Raw genomic sequence first — 18,431 nt, forward strand, 5'->3', positions numbered from 1 at the left:
CAAAATGAAACATTTCAAAATTCTTGAAACCGAAATATTTCTATTGACCTGAACTGGGGTGGGGGTGGGGGAGAACCTGGCTTATCGGTCTGTGAAGTTTTACAAGATTTCAACCTCGTTTGGGGGAGGAAACTTTTGCAGGAAACTATGGCCTAGCCCTCTGGAGCCTGACCGAGGCTGAGGGCCGGAGCAAGGGACAGACCCGTGATATCTTTGGGGAGGATGCACCACCAACTCTGGCTCGTAGAAGTAGCGTGTGTTTGGCCTGGCCTACTGGGGAATTTTGATTTTAAACACCCCAGAAGTTTGCGGGCGCTCACATTTGGCGGGGGGGTCCTCCAGTTTGAGGGGATGGGGACACTCGGGCCAAGAAGCAAGGCCTAGCTCCACCCCGTCTCTCACAGGAACATCCAGCTGCAGCCCCCCGCACCCCAGCGACGGCGGGACGGGGGGTCCACAGGAGCTGAGCCACTTCTGCTCTTTAAAATCACTTGTTTTCTCTCCTCCACCCCTGGATTCCCTCCCCCACGCCTTCCTCTTCCTCTCTCCTGCACCTCCCCTGGTATGCCCTCCCCTCCCCCTACTTCCTTTCCCTCACCCCTTCTCCTCCCCCTCCCCCTTCCCCTGCCTGCCTCCTCTCCTCTAAACTTCCTCCTTCCCCCCTTTTTCTCCCCCCATTTACAGTAACTGGAAGCTTCACACCCCCTGTCAGCTAGCTCGTTCACAGCCCGGAGGCCCTGGGCCAGCTAAGCCCACAGAGCCCACCGCAAGCTGAGCTCATCAGCCGCAAATATGCCCCCGACTCCCTGGTTTCACTTTCCTCTCCTTGCTAAATTTCAAGGACCCCGAGTTCGAAAGAGAAAGAGAGACTGGGGAAGGGGGCACGTCAGACCCAGAACCCCGGATCGGAATGCGCCCAGCTCTGGGGGAGCACCTGGGGCCCTGGTGCTAGAACAGGCCAAAGAATCCAGACCTGAACTCAGTGTAACCAGGCCCAACTCAGCAGAGCAACGAGATGCCACTGCCAACCCTGGGGCAATGGAAACCAGCTCTGCTGCTTGGGGAATGCCCAAGGTAGGGGTGGTTAAGTGGCTTTATGCACCCCCTTACATTCCCTGGATGCTGGGGCTGTGCAGAGCCCTGCCTGGCTCTTGGCATCAGTGAGAGCAACCTCTGGGCTGCTCTAACTCATGCTCTTCGCCCTATGAACCCAAGGGGAACAGGGAATAGTCACAGAGCAGTGCACGCCAGCCATACCCCTCATCCACCCCCTATGGGCTCAGGGCCGGGAGGGAGGGAGGGGTGGAAAATACACACAGTTCAGTGTACTCCAGCCATGCTCTCAATCCGACCCCTTCGGGCCCTGGAGAGTAGGAATAGCCACAGTGAAGCACACGATCCAGTCCACCCCGGCACTAGAGGCTGGAGGCTCCCTGCACTGGAAGGGTTCTCAGGGGCCAGAGCAATCGGAAGGATCTTAGCATAAGCAAGAATCCAGCCCAATGGGTCAAAACTCATCTCTGGTTTGACTCCACCAAACTCAACAGAGCACTAATGGACAGAGAAGCCAAGAGAGAGTGTAGCCTGGGAAAGTTCATGGCCGCGGGATAGTTCAAGGGGAGAAGGAGCAAACCTGAATTCGGTAAACACCAGATTATGTGTATCCCAGACAGGAAGGATCATCCAGGGGTAAAGGCATTAACGTACAATTTGGGAGACCCAGAGTCAATTCTTAGCTTCGCTCCAGATTCCCTGGGTGACCATGGGCAGGTCACTCCATCTCTCTGCGCCTCAGTTTCCCCATCTGTATCATATAGATAATAGCAATGACCTGTCTCATAGGATGTTGGGATGACTACATTAAAGACTGGGAGGTGCTCAGATCCGACAGTGATGGGGGCCAGCTAGGTAGCTTACGTAGCTATCACCCAGGACTCCATTGTGCTGTGTGCTGTACGTACACAGAATGAAAACACAGTCCCTTCCCCCAAAGACCTCACAATTTGAAGCTTGAAACTCTGAAACCTAAAGGGCACAACCACTAAAAGGCACATAAAGAGAACCCCCACTTTTGTTGTTATTTAAAAATCTCATGATTTTAAAGCCAATCTCACAATTTTTATTTTTTTGGATGGGGCTGCACTGTATTTTTTTGGCAGACGTGAGGCTGGCAGCATTGCGTGGGACATGGCAACGTCACAGCCAGGCCGGCAATGCTGCAAGGGGACTGGCAATGCGAGGCTGGGGCTGGGGCTGCTGCCTGGGGGCTGACAAAGCGAGGCCGCATGGGGGTCTGGTGAGGCTGCACCGGGACTGGCGATGCCCGGTTGGGTGGTGCAAGATCCACCGAGAGGTCATGCTCCCTTCTACCAGCCACATCTCTTTACGACTAGGGAGGGCTGGGCCGGAAACAGGAAGCTCTGCAGAGCCATCAGAACGGCTTCCTCCTCCCCCGACCCCCCACGGGGGAAATTGGCTACCGCAGAGAGCAACCAATGAGCGCAACAGGGCTGGCGTTTTCCTCTGGTTGCGTCTGCACAGCCTGGGCTGGGGATGTCCCATATCAGACCTACCCACTGGATGCTGTGCTGCCTGGAGCATACGCTTAGCAGCAAGCGAATCCAGACCGAGTCTGAGCCGGCGGCTCATCGGTGTCCATTACATCATTGGTGTCAGTTACACTGGCTTAGACCCCACCCCTCGCGCTTGATTCTCAGTTACCCCATTCCCCTGCTTTGGGCAGGAATGGGGGGGGGCCTTTAAACCACCCTTTGTGGTCCTCGTATTCTGGGTCCTGCCCGGCTTCTGGTCCAAGTTAGAGCAGCCTCAGGGCTGCTCTAACTCAGTGGCCCCTGGGAAGCAAAGAACAGCTGCAGCGCGGTGCACTGTAGCCGTGCCACTGCTCCACCCTCTGTGGGAGCAGAGCCTGCCCCTTCCACCAGATCCATCAGGTGGGGAGGCCCCCACGTGGGTGGAGGGGATGCTCAGGGCGGGTGTACGCTCCTGCAGCAGCCTAAAGGGCCCTTAGCATCACCAAGAATCAAGCCCCCGGGGCCTCCAGCTGCCCCACTGGGATGGCCAGTGGGCTATGAGCAGCCCCGATGCAGGATGCTAATGGAGTTGCCACAGGGCCAACTCCCACCAGTGCCACGATGCTGCCTCCCTCGCTATTAGCGATTCAGGGGCTCGGTGCAGAGCCCCGCTCTACTCGCGAGGTCTGACCTTAGCCAGGCTGAGTCTGGGCTGCAGACACCCATCTCCTCTCTCTGCGGCTGCTCTGGAGACAAGCTCCTCTGTGGCTTGGGGGCCTTGTGCTAGCTGGAAACCACCGGCTCTGTCTGTAGCTGCCCTTTCAGAAACCCCAGAGCTCTGAGGTCTCCACGCCCCCGCAGGGCTCTGAGCATGCTCCCCAAAGGGAATCAAAGCACAAGGCGAGTTCCCAGGTGAAGAGCAGGTCTTCACTGCAGAGTTAGCCTTTGCAGCATGGCCCCGCAACTCCCCTTCTGGTTCCATCCACACATAAACCCCGCCCAGCTGGCCCAGCGGGTTAGAGCCGAGTGCCACTTGCACTTTGCAGTGTGGATGCAGGTTAAAACCACTCTAGTTCTCCAACGCCTTCCCACAAGGGCAGAGAAGTTCTCCCACAAGGATCAGAGCTTAATGCCGCACTGAGATCCCCGGGCATGTGCCTGCAGCCGTTCGAGCAGCGGCAGCTAGTGGACCAGTAACTGGGGTCGGGCTGGGCTGCTCCCGCCCGGGCTAAGCTGAGCCAGGCGCCAATCAGCTGGGCTATGCAGTGAAGCACTATCTGGGGTCTGTTGTATTTGCCTGCACCGCACTGGCTTTGTACTGGAGAAGGCCGATCGAAGAAGTGTGTCTGGTGCTTGGAAGAAGAGGAGGGGAGGTTTGGAATGGTCCCTAGTTCTTGTGGCAGGTAGTTCCACCGTCTGGGACAAGGAGGCTCTGTCTGGGGCCTGAGCAGCAGGAATGTTGACTATAGGCCCCGTCCCGGAGCTTAAGGCTGGGCCCAGGCCAGCAAGAAGCTTGACGAGAAAGACCGAGCCCTTGAACTTGACTCTCTATCCAACGGGAGCTGGTGCTGAGAGCAGCAGGCAGGGTGATGGGTTTGCGGGAGGCGTGCTGCAGACTACTGTATGAGCTGGAGTTTCCCACACACTGAAGGCTTCAGCCAGGTCTATCACATGGCTGTAGTTCAGTGACGAAGGCCTGAGTCACTGAGGCCAGGTCTTTGTCCAGCAGGATGGAATGGAGTCCCCTAGCCAGCCGGCTGCACGCTCCTCAGCGGGCTTCCCTCAGTCCTCCAGCGTCACCTCTGTCTTGCTCAGGTTCAGTGTCTCTTCAGCTGTTCTTCAGCCACGTGCTGACCTCGTCCCGTCCCTGGGCCACATGGGGGTGGGCGGTGCATGGTGATGGATAGGCAACATCTGCTTATTGCTGGTACGTAAGTCCATGTTGTCTGACCTCGTGCCCGCATGGAGATGTTGACTGGGACCAGCGGAAGAATGGATTTCTGTGGGACTCCACCAGGGAGGGGTCCAGTGGCCGAGGGGCGGTTCCCCATCACTGCTTGTCGGGCGCATCCCTCCAGGAAGGACTTAAACTATTTCGGTGCATTCCCTGGACCCCATGTCATGGCGCAATGATCCCCACGCTGTGACCCACCGCACCACGAGACGGGATGCCGGAGTAGATGGGCCATTGGTCAGATCTGGTTGGGGCAGGGACCATCTTTTTGTTCTGTGTTCATGGGCAGTGCCTAGCACCATGGGGTCTCGATCCACGAGTGGGACTCCTAGGCAATACCATAATGTACCTAATACATAATAATAATATGGCAGTGGGTCGCACACCAGGCTAGTTAGACCGTTGCTCTGATTCAGTGCAGCAGGGGACGAGAACCAGATTAGATTACTAGGAACACAGGGATTGCTGGACAGGATCGGACCCGAGGTCCTTGCAGCCCAGGATCTTTTCTCTGACAGTGGTCAGTGCCAGATGGTTCAGAGGAAAGGGAGGAGGTTTGGGAATGGTCCCTAGTTCTTGTGGCAGGTAGTTGCACCAGCTGGGACAAGGAGGTTCTGCAGTAGCAAATAGGGAATAATCTGCCCCTCACATTAGGTCTCCTGGTCTCAGAGATCATCTCAAACCCTGAAGTTTAATCTCCTTTCCCAATGTGGCCACCAATAATTATTACAATTGTGGATATTATGTGTATTACGGTAGCAGCCAGAGGCCACAACCTAGATCGGGGTCCCCCATTATGCCAGGCGCTGCACAGACCCCGACCAAGATCAGGGCCCCGTTGTGCCAGGCGCTGCACAGACCCTGACTGAGATCAGGGCCCCGATGTGCCGGTTGCTGCAAAGGCCCCAGCTCTATTTAGGTGCCAAAATCCCATTGACTTTCAATGACACTTAGGCTCCTGGGACCCCAATTTACTTCTGAAAATGGGACTTTAGGCACCTAAGTCATGTAGGCGCTTTTGAAAATCGCACCACAACAAGTTGGGAGCAGCGTGGAAAGCAGCTCTGGGGAGAAGCAGCGAGAGCGAGCGGCTCCTGCAAGCGGAACTGAGGAAGGAACTTGAGTGCAAACCCAGCAGAATGACGAGTTTCAGCGAAATAAACAGCTTTGCTCTCTCAGCATCTGCCCGAGTCACACACACGTGCAGGGAGGCTGGTACGTTTCATGTCTCCTGGGAAAGCTCTGATTGGCCGCCCCCCTCACCCGTCTTCCCCTGCAACCAAGGGGCTAGAGACTCTCAACCAAGCCTGTGTTCACTCACCAAAGGAGTAGCTAGCACACCTAGGGTTGGATCCAAACGCCCTCTGAATATCGGTTCATGGACTGCACTGAAGTTCAAGTCCACCTCTAATTTCCACAGCGCATCATCCATCCCGTGAGACCTCAGAGCACTTTACAAACTAGACAAGGATCGCTTTGCCACCACTAAAATGCAGCCACCTCTGAGGTAGGACGTGGCAGCTGATCAACGGCACATTGTGATGCTGAGCAGGCATTGCTCACCCTGCACTGAAATGCAGCTAACTCTGGTGTGGGACACAGCAACTGTCCAGCGGGACACAGCAACACTGTGCAAGGGATCACTCAGCAAGTGTTGAAATGCAGCCACTTCTGGGGTGGGATGCAGCAGCTGCTTAATAGCTGAATTGCAATGCTACACATTGATTGCTCACCCAGCACTGAAATGCAGCTGCCTCTGAGGTGGGACGTGGCAGCTGATCAATGGTACACGGCAACACTGCGCAAGGGATCGCTCACCCAATACTGAAATGCAGCTATCTCTGGGGTGGGATGCAACAGCTGCTTAACAGCTGCACAGCTGAAACGCGCAACAACTGCCTGGGACAGAAAGCGAAGGAGAATTAAAACAGCAAGGGGGATAATTTAGAGAGGCAGAATGGAATGACTGAGATTAGAAATCGGGTAGAGCACCAGAGTTCACACCCTTGAGCAAATTGCCCTGGGCTCTTTAGTGACCTAAATCCCCCAGTGATAGGTGCCTCCGAAATATAGAAGTGGTGAGAGCCTCAGAACAGGTGAGAGCTAGCCAGCAGGGCTTTCCATGGCGGTGACACCAGGACTAAGTGACACCAGGGGCCAAGAGAGAACCATAGGGCTGGTGTGCGTCCAGCAGCCTCCGTAGAGAATCCTATTTACAGTCATCACAGCTGAGTCCTAGGTTGTTCCGACCACCAGGGACGCTCTGGATGGTCTCCCAAAGTGCAGCACCCTGGTGACGGTGCATTGGGGTCCGTCCTGGAGTCAGGTGGCAACCCTCCCCCAACAGCACTCTGGGTTTCCCATCCAAGAAGCAACAAGACCTGGCTAAACCACAGTATAACCCAGCACTGAGTGCACATTATGGATCTCCCTGAAGCCCCTATCCACGGGGAACACGAGCTTGTTACAGCCCCAGAGCACAGGGCTCACCCACCCACCACTGAAATGCAACCACCTCTGGAGTGGGATGCAGCAGCTGCTTAACAGTGGCAGAGCCATAGCAGACAACAGTCCAGGACGGGAAGTGGGGGAGTGTTAAAACCGCCGGGGGAGGGGGATTTTGAGAGGCAGCTAGGGAAGCCTGGCTCTTCAGTTCAAGCCGCTGTGGCTTTGAGCTCTGGGGCATTCAGTTCAATGACCGTGACCGGTGTGTCAGCCAAGATAATTCGCTTAGCAGCTTCCTTAAAGCTCCTCTTCTTGGGAGAGCCTGCCTGGGGCATTCTGGTTCCATTGTTCAGTCTGTGGTCACCCTAGGAACAGTCCCGTAACACGGCAACCTCACCGGGGATTTGACTATCTAAACACCGCAGGAGCTGTTTACAGCATTTTCCCCAATCAATGGGGATGTTGTTTTTAAACACGGGGCCAAGTTTACATCTTGTTGGGGCCAGTTCCTAGAGGCAGTAGAGCCTAGTGGGCAGAGCACTAGACTGGGACTCAACAGACCTGCATTCTAGTCTCAGATCTGCAGCTGGGTGACCACGGGCAGCTCTGTGCTTCAGTTTCCCCACCTGTAAAATAGGGATGTTGGTGCTTAACCTCCTTTGAGATCTACCAATGAAAAGGGAGAGCTAGGGATGATTATTATTCAGGACCCAAGTCCTATTTGGCGATAGGCAGGGAATATACGGTCTGCCAAACTCTTATCGACCAGCACTCCCTTGAGCCCAGTGCCAGCTAGTTCCACAGTCTCATAGAGTTTAAGGTTAGACGGGACCATTAGACCACCTAGTCTGCTCTCCTGTGGAGTACAGGCCACTATATCCCACCCAGACACCCCTATACTGAGCCCAGTGACTCTACTTAGACCAAAGCACTTCAGCCCTCAAGAGACTAAATTGCTTTGTACCACACACAGAGACCTGGAGAAACTGAGGCCCCTGTGATGGCAGATCAGGTGAGACATGCCCCGGTGATCCGCCAGAAAGGCATAAAACCACCAACATCCCTGCCAATTTGACCCAGAGGAAAATTCCTGTTCCGATAAGTTGCTTCAGAAGCGAGGGGAGCCCATATGCTGCATCTAATGATGTGACCGCAAAGCACTCCCTATCCGCAAGTCTCAAAGAGTTTTATTCTCATCCCCAGAGGGAGGAAACTGAGGCACAGAGCGAGACCGGTCACCCAAGCGTGTTGGTGGAACCCTGGCGTCCTGACTCCCAATCTGGTATCCTGTCCACTAGAGCCAGGGAGCGGATAGTTCTCGCTGACCCTGGTCAGCGGTCAGCCCTGAAACCTGGAGACGGCACTGCAGCATAACGCCTTTCCAAAGAAGTTCCACGTCGTCATCTGCCATTTGTGCAAATAGGGAAACGGAGGGCCAGGAGGGGAAGCAGCTTCACAGGCAGAAGCAGTGGCAGGCTCGGAAATGAAACATAAAAGTCCCAACCGCCCCACCCCTTGCGCCACTCACCCGCACTTCCCTCCCGGTGCTGGGAATAGAGAGAACTCAGGAGAGCTCCCAGCCAGCCTGCTCCGACCCTGCTTCCCTCCCAGAACCCAGGAGTCCTGATACCCAGTCCTGCTTGTCTGATCACTTCCTCCCAGAGCTGGGACTAGAACCCAGGAGTCCTGAGTCCCAACACCATATAGAACCCAGTTAGTAAACACTGCAATTGGGACTCAGCAGCACACAATCATGCCAGGGTTGGCCACACACACTCTCCTGCTCTGACTGGTTTCTGGCAGCTTCTCAAACACAGAACACAGGGAGCGTCACTCGGGGACTCACAGATCATTTAAAGGGAGACTCCCCTATTCCCACGCACGCACGACAAAAGGCCTTTCTTGCCAAGCAGGATTCCAAGATGATTGTCACCCTAGATATGGCGCCCGCCCGGAGGAAGACCTTAGTTAACAAAGACAAGGGCTCACCTAACACAACCCCCCACATTTCCTTTTGATCTGGTGTAAATCTGGAGTAAGTGCCTTGACATGCTGGATTTACACCGGGGTAAGTCAGAGCCTGCCCTAGCCTCCCTTTTTCCTCGAGTCTCTGAGGAGTAAGAGACTGAGAGCGATTTGTTTCTTTTGTCTCTCAGCGCAATCACATGGGAATGATTGAGACACCCGAGGACTCATTTCCAGACAGTCACTGTCTTACCACTAAGAGAAACGCTGGCCCATTCTGCCCTGCTATCCTGAACCCAGACCACCGCCAGTACCGATCAGTGCCCCCTCACCCCAGAGCATGTGTCAGGGGTGGAAACCAAGCCCAACTTTTGCCTTATCTCAATACACCCAATTCCGGATTTTCCATCCCTTCTGACCCTCCTTCGAGCCTAGATCAGATTTCATGGAGGCTTAATTCACCTCCTGGCCATGATTTCCAGATCTCACACGTTTGGGCCTGGTTATTTAAAAGTAACGCCAGCCTAGCTGCATCAGTTAGGGATGTGGGTTTTTACCGCCCTAGCTAAGCTCTAGTTTGTAGGGACGCGGCTATACCAGGAGAAGAGGGCCGGAGAACCAAAATCAGCAATTCCAGCGAAAGCCCTCCGAGGACAGGTCTACATTAAAAACGTTGCCAGTGTAATAATGTTGCTTAGGGACGTGACATCCCCTTACCAGCAAAAACTCTGCTAGAACTGCAGTTACCGTGGCCTAGACGTGTGTATGCCGGTATCATTTATTTTGTTGTACGATGGAAGCACTCGTTTGCCACAAGCTGCGTCTCTAATAACTATCCGTTAGTCTTTAAGGTGCCACCGGGCTCCTCGTTGTCTTTATACTAGGAGGGTTTGCCGGTGCAGCTATTCCAATATAAACCAGGCCTTAGTGTCCACACTAGGAGGGCATGGCTGGTATAGCTATGCTGGGAAAACTTAAGTGTAGACGTAACTTGAAGGTCCATTTCGTAGAATATCAGGGTTGGAAGGGATCTCAGGAGGTCATCTAGTCCAACCCCCTGCTCAAAGCAGGACCAATCCCCAATTTTTGCCCCAGATCCCTAAAGGGCCCCCTCAAGGATTGAACTCACAACCCTGGATTTAGCAGGCCAAAGCTCAAACGACTGAGCTCTCCCTCCCCCCATTTGTACTGGCATCTTTCGTAGCAGGACAATTGTTGTTGTAAAAGTTGGTCCAATATTTCCTCACCCACCTTGTTTCTCTAATAGCAGGACCATGACAGAGCTGGGAAAGGAACCCAGGAACCTTGACTTCCAGCCTCCCCTGGTCTAACTACTAGACCCCACTCCCTTCCCAGAGCCATGGATGGAACCCAGGAGTCCTGACTCTCATTCGCCCCTGCTCTCACCCACTTGACCCTACACCCCTCCCAGAGCTGGGAACAGGGCTCCCCAGTCCTGTCGTAAATTCCTCTCCACCTACATGCATGCTGCACGCACTCACCCGGATGGTGGTTAATGCATTGAACCTCAAATTTACTTTGAGAAATGGTCTTATTAAAGCACAAGTCTGAGCATCAGGACTCCTGGGTCCTGTCTCCAGTTCTAGGAGGGGAGCAGGATTTAGGGGTTAGAATGGGGCGGGGGGGGGTCAGGAGGGTGCGAATCAGTACTCCTGGGTCCTGTTCCCAGTGCTGGGAAAGTAATGAGGTCTAGTGGACTGAACCAGGAGGGCTGGGAGTCCGGACACCTGGGTTCTATTCCTTGCTACCATTGGCGTGTTATGAAAGGCTCCGATTCTGCCCACTTTGAGTCTCACACCAAGCCCCAAAACTGAGGGCCTACTGAGGGCCCAAAACTGAGGGCTCACTGAGCCTGCCACTCTCCAATTCCGGGCACAGCTGGGTATCCATTCCCCAGTCCCCTCCTATGACTGTCGGTCCTCTACAGAGCCAGGGCCTGCTCGCGTCTCCCGCCAAGGCTTTGCAGCTAGGACTCCAACCCCGCTCAACAGGGCTTGCCAGCCCCCACCCCACCATCATTCACCCTCCTGCCTGTGCCCTGACCCAGGGGAGCTGCCCCAGTGCCCTGGCCCTGCTCCAGGGGCTGCATTCCCATGTGCCAGGTTCACCCCAGGGCCCATCTCAGCCCCCACCCCCACCCAGCCATCCCTGCTGTTAACCCCTTAGCTGCTGAAGGGTTCGTTGCCGGTGTCTGCTTCCCCCCACTGGATCCCATTTCCTCCCCATCCCCAAAGACAGCAATGCCTGCAAGCACCCTCCTCCCACACCACCCACCTTCCTGTTAACCCCTTAGCTGTCAGGTGAGGAAGCGTGTAAGACTCCCCAGTTCCGTGTTAACCTCTTAGCTGTCAACTGGGGCCCATAACCACCCACCACCCTGCTGTTAACCATTTAGCTGCCAGCTGTCCCAGCAACTCCCCACCCCCAGACACACACACTACTGTTAACCCCTTGCTTGACAAACGGGTCTCATAAACCCGCTCCATCTCTCTCTCAAACACACACACAGTGTTAATCCCTTAGCTATCAGCTGGACTCCATGAACTCCCCCTCCTCTTGGATGTTAACCCTTTAACTGTCAACTGGGTCTCAATCCCTCCACCCCTTTTGGGGGGGGTGGATATTAACCCCTTAGCTGCCAGTGAGCCCCCATAAGCCTTGCCTCCCCCTTTTGACGTTTACCCCTGAGTTACCAGCTTGATGCCATTAACTCCCCCACCCCATGGACATTAACCGCTTCACGGCCAGCTGGATCCCATAAGCCTCCGGCTCAGCTCCCAGATTAACACCTTAGCTGCCAGGCCCCATTCCTCCCCCGGTTCTCCCGCTCACCCACCTGGGACATCTGGGGCCGCAAGTTGATCTCCCGCAGGTTGACGGCATGGGGCATTAGGTTGTTGAGAAGCTGGCAGAGTAGGACGCCGTCGCGCAGGGCCTGAGCCAGTTCGCACACCTGGGAGCTGGGCCAGGTCACTCGGTGGTTGGGGGGCAGCACCCGGCACTGGATCAGCCAGTTGGCACACTGCTTCCACAGCTCCATCTCCCTGACCGAGCGTCCTTGCTGGCTGGCTGCTGACGGCTTCGGCTGCCTCCGCCTCCTCCTCGTGTCTGGGAAACCGATGCCTGAGAGCGACAGCTTCCTCTTTTGCAACTGACAACACCAAACCACAGAGCAAGGGAGCCCATGTGGGGGCTGGGGTGGAGCAGGCCTGGGAGCTTCCCCCTCCCTCACCCCAGGGAGGAGCTACAAGGGAAGGGTGCCCCTCTCCTCCAGGGGCATCAGAGAGAGCTTCTCTGGTGAGCAGGATAAGTGCTGGCAGAGGAGGCAGGCCCCTTTTAAAAGCACCTACTGGGAAAAAAAAGTCACAGTTCGTTCCTGTGTGCACACAGCTTGGGGAGCCGGGGCTAGTCGCTCTGCTCTGCTCCCAAAGACTTTGGTCCCCTGAGCTAAAGGAAAAGCTCCTCTGCTTGCGGCAGTAGTAGACACCTTATCTTCTCTGTAGAACCGGGCAGTATGCTCTTGCTGTCTCTTTCACACACACGCACCACATGGCAGGCAGGTCAGTATGATCCCTGTTTCACAGGTGGGGAAACCGAGGCACAGAGCAAGGGAGCGATTTCCCAAAGATCAGCTAGGAAGTCGCCAGCAGACTTAATAGAAGCGACTCCCTGTTTCTGTCATAAGAAGGGTGGGTGGCTGTTCTTTATGGCATGTTTGCCCCTCGTAAGGCAAATCAGTTCCCATCAAGCACAGCCGGAGGGGGTGACAAGAAGCAGAGACGCAGCCAGCGATCTGAGCAGTGGAAGCAACAGGTGGGTTTGCTTCCACGGGGAGATCGTGGGAGGGGGCAGGCTGAGGAGCTGGTATCTACAGTGAGATGCCCTGGGTGGGTCAGCTTCTGCACTGAGCCTAGAGCAGTCTCCATCCACTAACCTCCCCGTCCCCACTGCAAATTCATAGCAGTGCTTCCAACCCTATCTCCTCCTCCCCACACCTTCTCCATTTAAATCCCTGCGGGGCGGCCACCTGTTTGCCCAAAGTGACCACTAGGGGTCACTCTTCACCACATTTTGCAGGGGAGGGGGCAGGGCTTGCAGACAGATTTGTGAGTGGATGGTAGGAAGTGGTTGGGCTCGGACCTGAGTCTGATCTCTGGATTTACAACGCAGTGTAAACAGCACATTGGGATGCCTGGCCCTTCACACCCACACAGCTGGGATCTAACCCTTTACCTGAGCTAAAGGGCTGTATCCAGATTGTATCCTCAGGGTGGGGAGTGGAGTATGGAGAGAGAGAGAGACAATATCTATTTATCCCCATGGTCACCTATTCATCTATCCCCATTAACAACCCAATGCCCCTCTGCCATGTACATTGGGCAAACTGGACAGTCTCTACATAAAAGAATAAATGGACACAAATCAGACGTCAAGAATTGTAACATTCAAAAACCAGTCAGAGAACACTTCAATCTCTCTGGTCACTCGATTTCTGATCTCAGAGTGACTATCCTTCAACAAAAAACCTTCGAAAACACACTCCAACGAGAGACTGCGGAATTGGAATTAATTTGCAAATTGGATACAATTAACTTAGGCTTGAATAGAGACTGGGAGTGAAACTATTTCCCCTTGTTTATTCCCTCTCCCCGCCCCTCCCGGTTCCTCAGATGTTCTTGTTAACTCCTGGAAATGGCCCACCTTGATTATCACTTCAAAAGGTTTTCTCTTCCCCCCACCCCACTCTCCAGCTGGTAATAGCTCATCTTAAGTGATCACTCTCCTTACAATGTATATTTTTTCAAGGTCTGTGTGTATATAAAATCTCCTCACTGTACTTTCCACTTTATGAATCCGATGAAGTGAGCTGTAGCTCACGAAAGCTCATGCTCAAATAAATTGGTTAGTCTCTAAGGTGCCACAAGTCCTCCTTTTCTTTTTGCGGATACAGACTAACACGGCTGCTACTCTGAAACCCAGACTCTGTCTGTCAAAAGCAGTGGATCTCAACCCGAGGTATGCATACCCCTGGGAGTACACAGGGGTCTTCCGGGGGGTCCATCAACTCATCTGGATATTTGCCTAGTTTTACAACAGGCTACATAAAAGCCCTGGCGAAGTCAGTACACACTACAATTTCATACAGTGATTGGTTTAAACTGCTCTATGTACTATCCACTGAAATGTAAGTACAATACTTATAATCCAATTGATTTATTGGATAATTGTACGGTAAAAATGAGAAAGTCAGCCATTTGTCAGTTTTGTAATACTGTGCTGGGACACTTTTGTATTTTTATGCCTGACTTTGTAAGCAAGTGCTTTTTAAGTGTCGTGAACCTTGGGGTACACAAGACAAATCAGACTCCTGGAAGGGGTACAGTAGCCTGGAAAGATTGAGAGCCACTGATCTATGTAGCAGTAGTTGTCAACCTGTGGTCCTTGGATTCCTGTGGATCCACAGACTGTGTGTAAGATTTCCAAAGGGGACCAGACCTCCTTTTGAAAATTTTAGGGGTCCACAAATGAAAAAAGGTTGAAAGCCGCTGATCTATAGCCAGGAGAACTGTTTGGAAATGGATGCTGTGTTTCATAATTTTTTTTAAAGCTCATTTTCCAAATTTTCAAAAATCCACAGAAAATTTTGACCCCCAAAAACCCAAAAATGTTTTAGTTTTTTAGTTGTGAGGGCAGGAATGGTCTCTTGCTATGTGTCTGTGCAGACCTGGCACAACGGGGGCCCTGATCTCCGTCAGGGTCTGTGCAGCATCTGTGTTTGGCTAAAGCATGTTTTCTGGAAAGGCATCCACTCTGGATCCGAAGACATCAGAGATGGAGAAGCTGCCCCTTCCCTTGGTAGTCTGTTCCAATGGCTATTCACCCTCACTGTTAAAAATACCTGCCCTAGTTTCTAACTGGAACGTGTCCAGCCTTTCTGTCCAGCCGTCAGCTTCTGTGCTGCCTGTGGGAGTACTTACCCAGCCTGATCAAGTCACCACATCTGTGGTCGTGGGTTTGGAGCTGAGTTAAACCAACCTCAATGCCAGGTCATTTCCTGCCCAGTCACCCAGCTCAGAGTTCCCCATCAGAGCACCTGCAAGGAAGGTAGGTTTCTGAGTCACCACAGCAGCAGTGGAGACCCCCAGTGCCAAAGCTCCAGTTCAAAATCTGTGAAACTCCTCATCGCTCACATCTGCCATGCTGCACCTGATAACAAGCTAGGCATGCTGCAACCACTGCTCCTGTTTGGCCAAGGATCGGGCCCATCCAATTCTTCCTGTAAAACCAACTTCCCTGGCCCCCCACCCCCCGGCATCTCATTTGTCTCACCCACCCTATTACCATATACCTCACCATACATGAGGCAGGAAAGGGATTTTATGTCAGTTTCACAGTTGGGGAAACCGAGGCACAGTCACACATACACTCTGTCTATAGAAAAAGGGGAGAGTGGAAGCAACTTTGCCAGGGCTGCAGACAAAGCCTGTGACAGAGCAAGGAATTGAACCTGGTCTGCCTTAAACCCCAGGCTAGTGCTCTAACCACTGGACCACTCTTCCCCTTTCTTTTCTGCTTTGTCTACTTGACTCAGAAGCCCCTCGGAGTGGACCTGACATTTTCTATGTTTGTCAGCACCTAGCACAGCTGCAGCTCTCTGTGCTACTGTTTACTGTTTAAAAATTTAATAAACAACAACATACTCTGGCATGTGAGAGGCAGTGGGGTCTAGTGGCTAGGGCATGGGCTAGGGACTGAGAACCTCTGGTTTCTAATCCCGCCTCTCCTGCTGTCCTGCCAGGTGGCCTTGAGAAAGTCATGCCCCTCTCTGTGCCTCAGTTTCCCCTCCCTTTGTCTGTTTGGAAGGGGAGCCCTTGGGGGTGGGGACTGTGTGTAAGTGCACCATTGAACTCCCTGGAGTTCAGCTGATTTACACCAGCTAGGGAGTTGGTCCCCAGGTCAAGGCTGGTGATTGCAGCCCCCGGGTGACCTAATAGTGACAGCATCATCCTTCCCGACGCAGAGATTACTCATGGCCCCGGACACGGTGCTGCTGAGATGAGAGTCAGCCAGCTTCTCTCAGCCTCAGCTCTGTTCCAGGCTGACACAGTCATGGTAACAGCGGGGAAAGCTGTCAGCAAGTACCCACCACCTGTCCAAGAAACTCGTTGGAAAAGTCAACCCACTCCTTCCAGCCCCAGCTGCCACCAGCCATCTGGCCCATTGTTCCTGCTTCAATCCTTACTGGGCTCCTACTTCCACAGTCTTTTATAAGGGAAAAGTCTTTTATAAGGCCGCGATCTAATCCCTCAAGCGAGGTCGGGCTGGATCCGACCTGGGATGGGGAACCTTGCACTAAAGAGAGTGGTGAGGGTGGTTCCGAAGGGGGCGCTCTCCGTTCCGAATCAGCGCTGGCCCCACTACCCCAGGGCAGCACTAGGGGGCGCTGTGCTGCAGGAAGCAGAGTGGGTGGGTGGCTGGCTTATTCAAGAGGGCTCTCCCCTCTGAATCAGTTCCGATCCCAATCCCATAGCCTGGTGGCAGGGGGCGCTGTGCTCCAGGGAGCGGGGTGACGACTCAGTAGGGGGCGCTCTCCCCTCTGAATCAGTTCCGATCCCAATCCCATAGCCTGGTGGCAGGGGGCGCTGTGCTCCAGGGAGCAGGGTGACGACTCAGTAGGGGGCGCTCTCCCCTCTGAATCAGTTCCGATCCCAATCCCATAGCCTGGTGGCAGGGGGCGCTGTGCTCCAGGGAGCGGGGTGACGACTCAGTAGGGGGCACTCTCCCCTCTGAATCAGTTCCGATCCCAATCCCATAGCCTGGTGGCAGGGGGCGCTGTGCTCCAGGGAGCGGGGTGATGACTCAGTAGGGGGCGCTCTCCCCTCTGAATCAGTTCCGATCCCAATCCCATAGCCTGGTGGCAGGGGGCGCTGTGCCACAGGGGAGTGGTCACATCTACCGCACAAACAGCAACCCTCGCCATGGCTCTGCTTACACCCTCACCCCCCATCACACCCACACCAGCTGCCCCTCCACAATCGGACTCACAATAACTCATAATCACGCAGGCTCCCAAACACACTTCTCACACCTTCAAGGCTACACAAACACACTAGCACCCAGGCACACTCGAAACACAGACTCACAAAGACAACCCAGCTGACACCCACAAGCCTACCTGAGGACGCGAACGTGCCATTACACCAATGTACACCCAGAGATCAGTCAGACTCGCAGACATACCAGCTCACACTCATACTCTTCAAACTCACACCCAAAACACACAACCAGACTCACCATCTCAGTCAGAGACACACTCAAACTCACACCCATATCACATCCAAAACACAAAACCCAACTCACCATCACACAGATACATTCAATCTCACACTCACTAACACACCCAGAATACACAATCCAACTCAGCAACGCACAAACTCAGTCACATACACTCCAATCACACCCAAAACACACAACCAGACTCACTTTCTCACAGTCACAGAGATGCTCTCAAACTTACACCCACTATCACCCCCAGAATACACAACCCGACTCACCAACTCAGTCACACAGATACATTCAGACTCACACCCACTAACACACCCATAATACACCAGACTCAGCAACACAAACTCACAGTCCCAGAGATACACTCAAACTCACACCCAGAACACACAACCCAACTCACAGGGATACACTCAAACTCACACCCAGAACACACAACCCAACTCACAGGGATACACTCAAACCCACACCCAGAACACACAACCCAACTCACAGTCACACAGATACATTCAGACTCACACCCACTAACACACCCATAATACACCAGACTCAGCAACATGGACTCACAGTCCCAGAGATACACTCAAACTCACACCCAGAACACACAACCCAACTCACAGGGATACACTCAAACCCACACCCAGAACACACAACCCAACTCACAGTCACACAGATACATTCAGACTCACACCCACTAACACACCCATAATACACCAGACTCAGCAACACGGACTCACAGTCCCAGAGATACACTCAAACCCACACCCAGAACACACAACCCAACTCACAGGGATACACTCAAACTCACACCCAGAACACACAACCCAACTCACAGTCACACAGATACATTCAGACTCACACCCACTAACACACCCATAATACACCAGACTCAGCAACACAAACTCACAGTCCCAGAGATACACTCAAACTCACACCCAGAACACACAACCCAACTCACAGGGATACACTCAAACTCACACCCAGAACACACAACCCAACTCACAGGGATACACTCAAACCCACACCCAGAACACACAACCCAACTCACAGGGATACACTCAAACTCACACCCAGAACACACAACCCAACTCACAGGGATACACTCAAACCCACACCCAGAACACACAACCCAACTCACAGGGATACACTCAAACTCACACCCAGAACACACAACCCAACTCACAGGGATACACTCAAACTCACACCCAGAACACACAACCCAACTCACAGGG

At 53.7% G+C, this 18,431-nt stretch overlaps 1 protein-coding gene across 5 annotated transcripts in view; it reads right to left on the reverse strand.

The window, feature by feature from the left end:
- VAV1 (vav guanine nucleotide exchange factor 1) overlaps positions 1-18,209 on the reverse strand; it is a 64,618-nt gene extending 46,409 nt beyond the window's left edge. For 3 of the 5 annotated variants that reach the window (XM_073319000.1, XM_073319001.1, XM_073318999.1), the window contains exon 1: positions 11,753-13,524. In XM_073319000.1, the coding sequence (XP_073175101.1) occupies positions 11,753-11,956 (204 nt within the window). In that variant the 5' untranslated portion in view covers positions 11,957-13,524. Of the gene's footprint in view, positions 1-11,752; positions 13,525-14,894; positions 15,011-17,092 lie in introns of those variants that run through there. The other 2 variants (XM_073318997.1, XM_073318998.1) reach the window with 2 other exon arrangements.
- Between the last annotated feature and the right edge of the window lie 222 nt (positions 18,210-18,431).

This window comes from Lepidochelys kempii, chromosome 20 (assembly GCF_965140265.1).
Source record: "Lepidochelys kempii isolate rLepKem1 chromosome 20, rLepKem1.hap2, whole genome shotgun sequence".
NCBI lineage: Eukaryota > Metazoa > Chordata > Testudines > Cheloniidae > Lepidochelys > Lepidochelys kempii.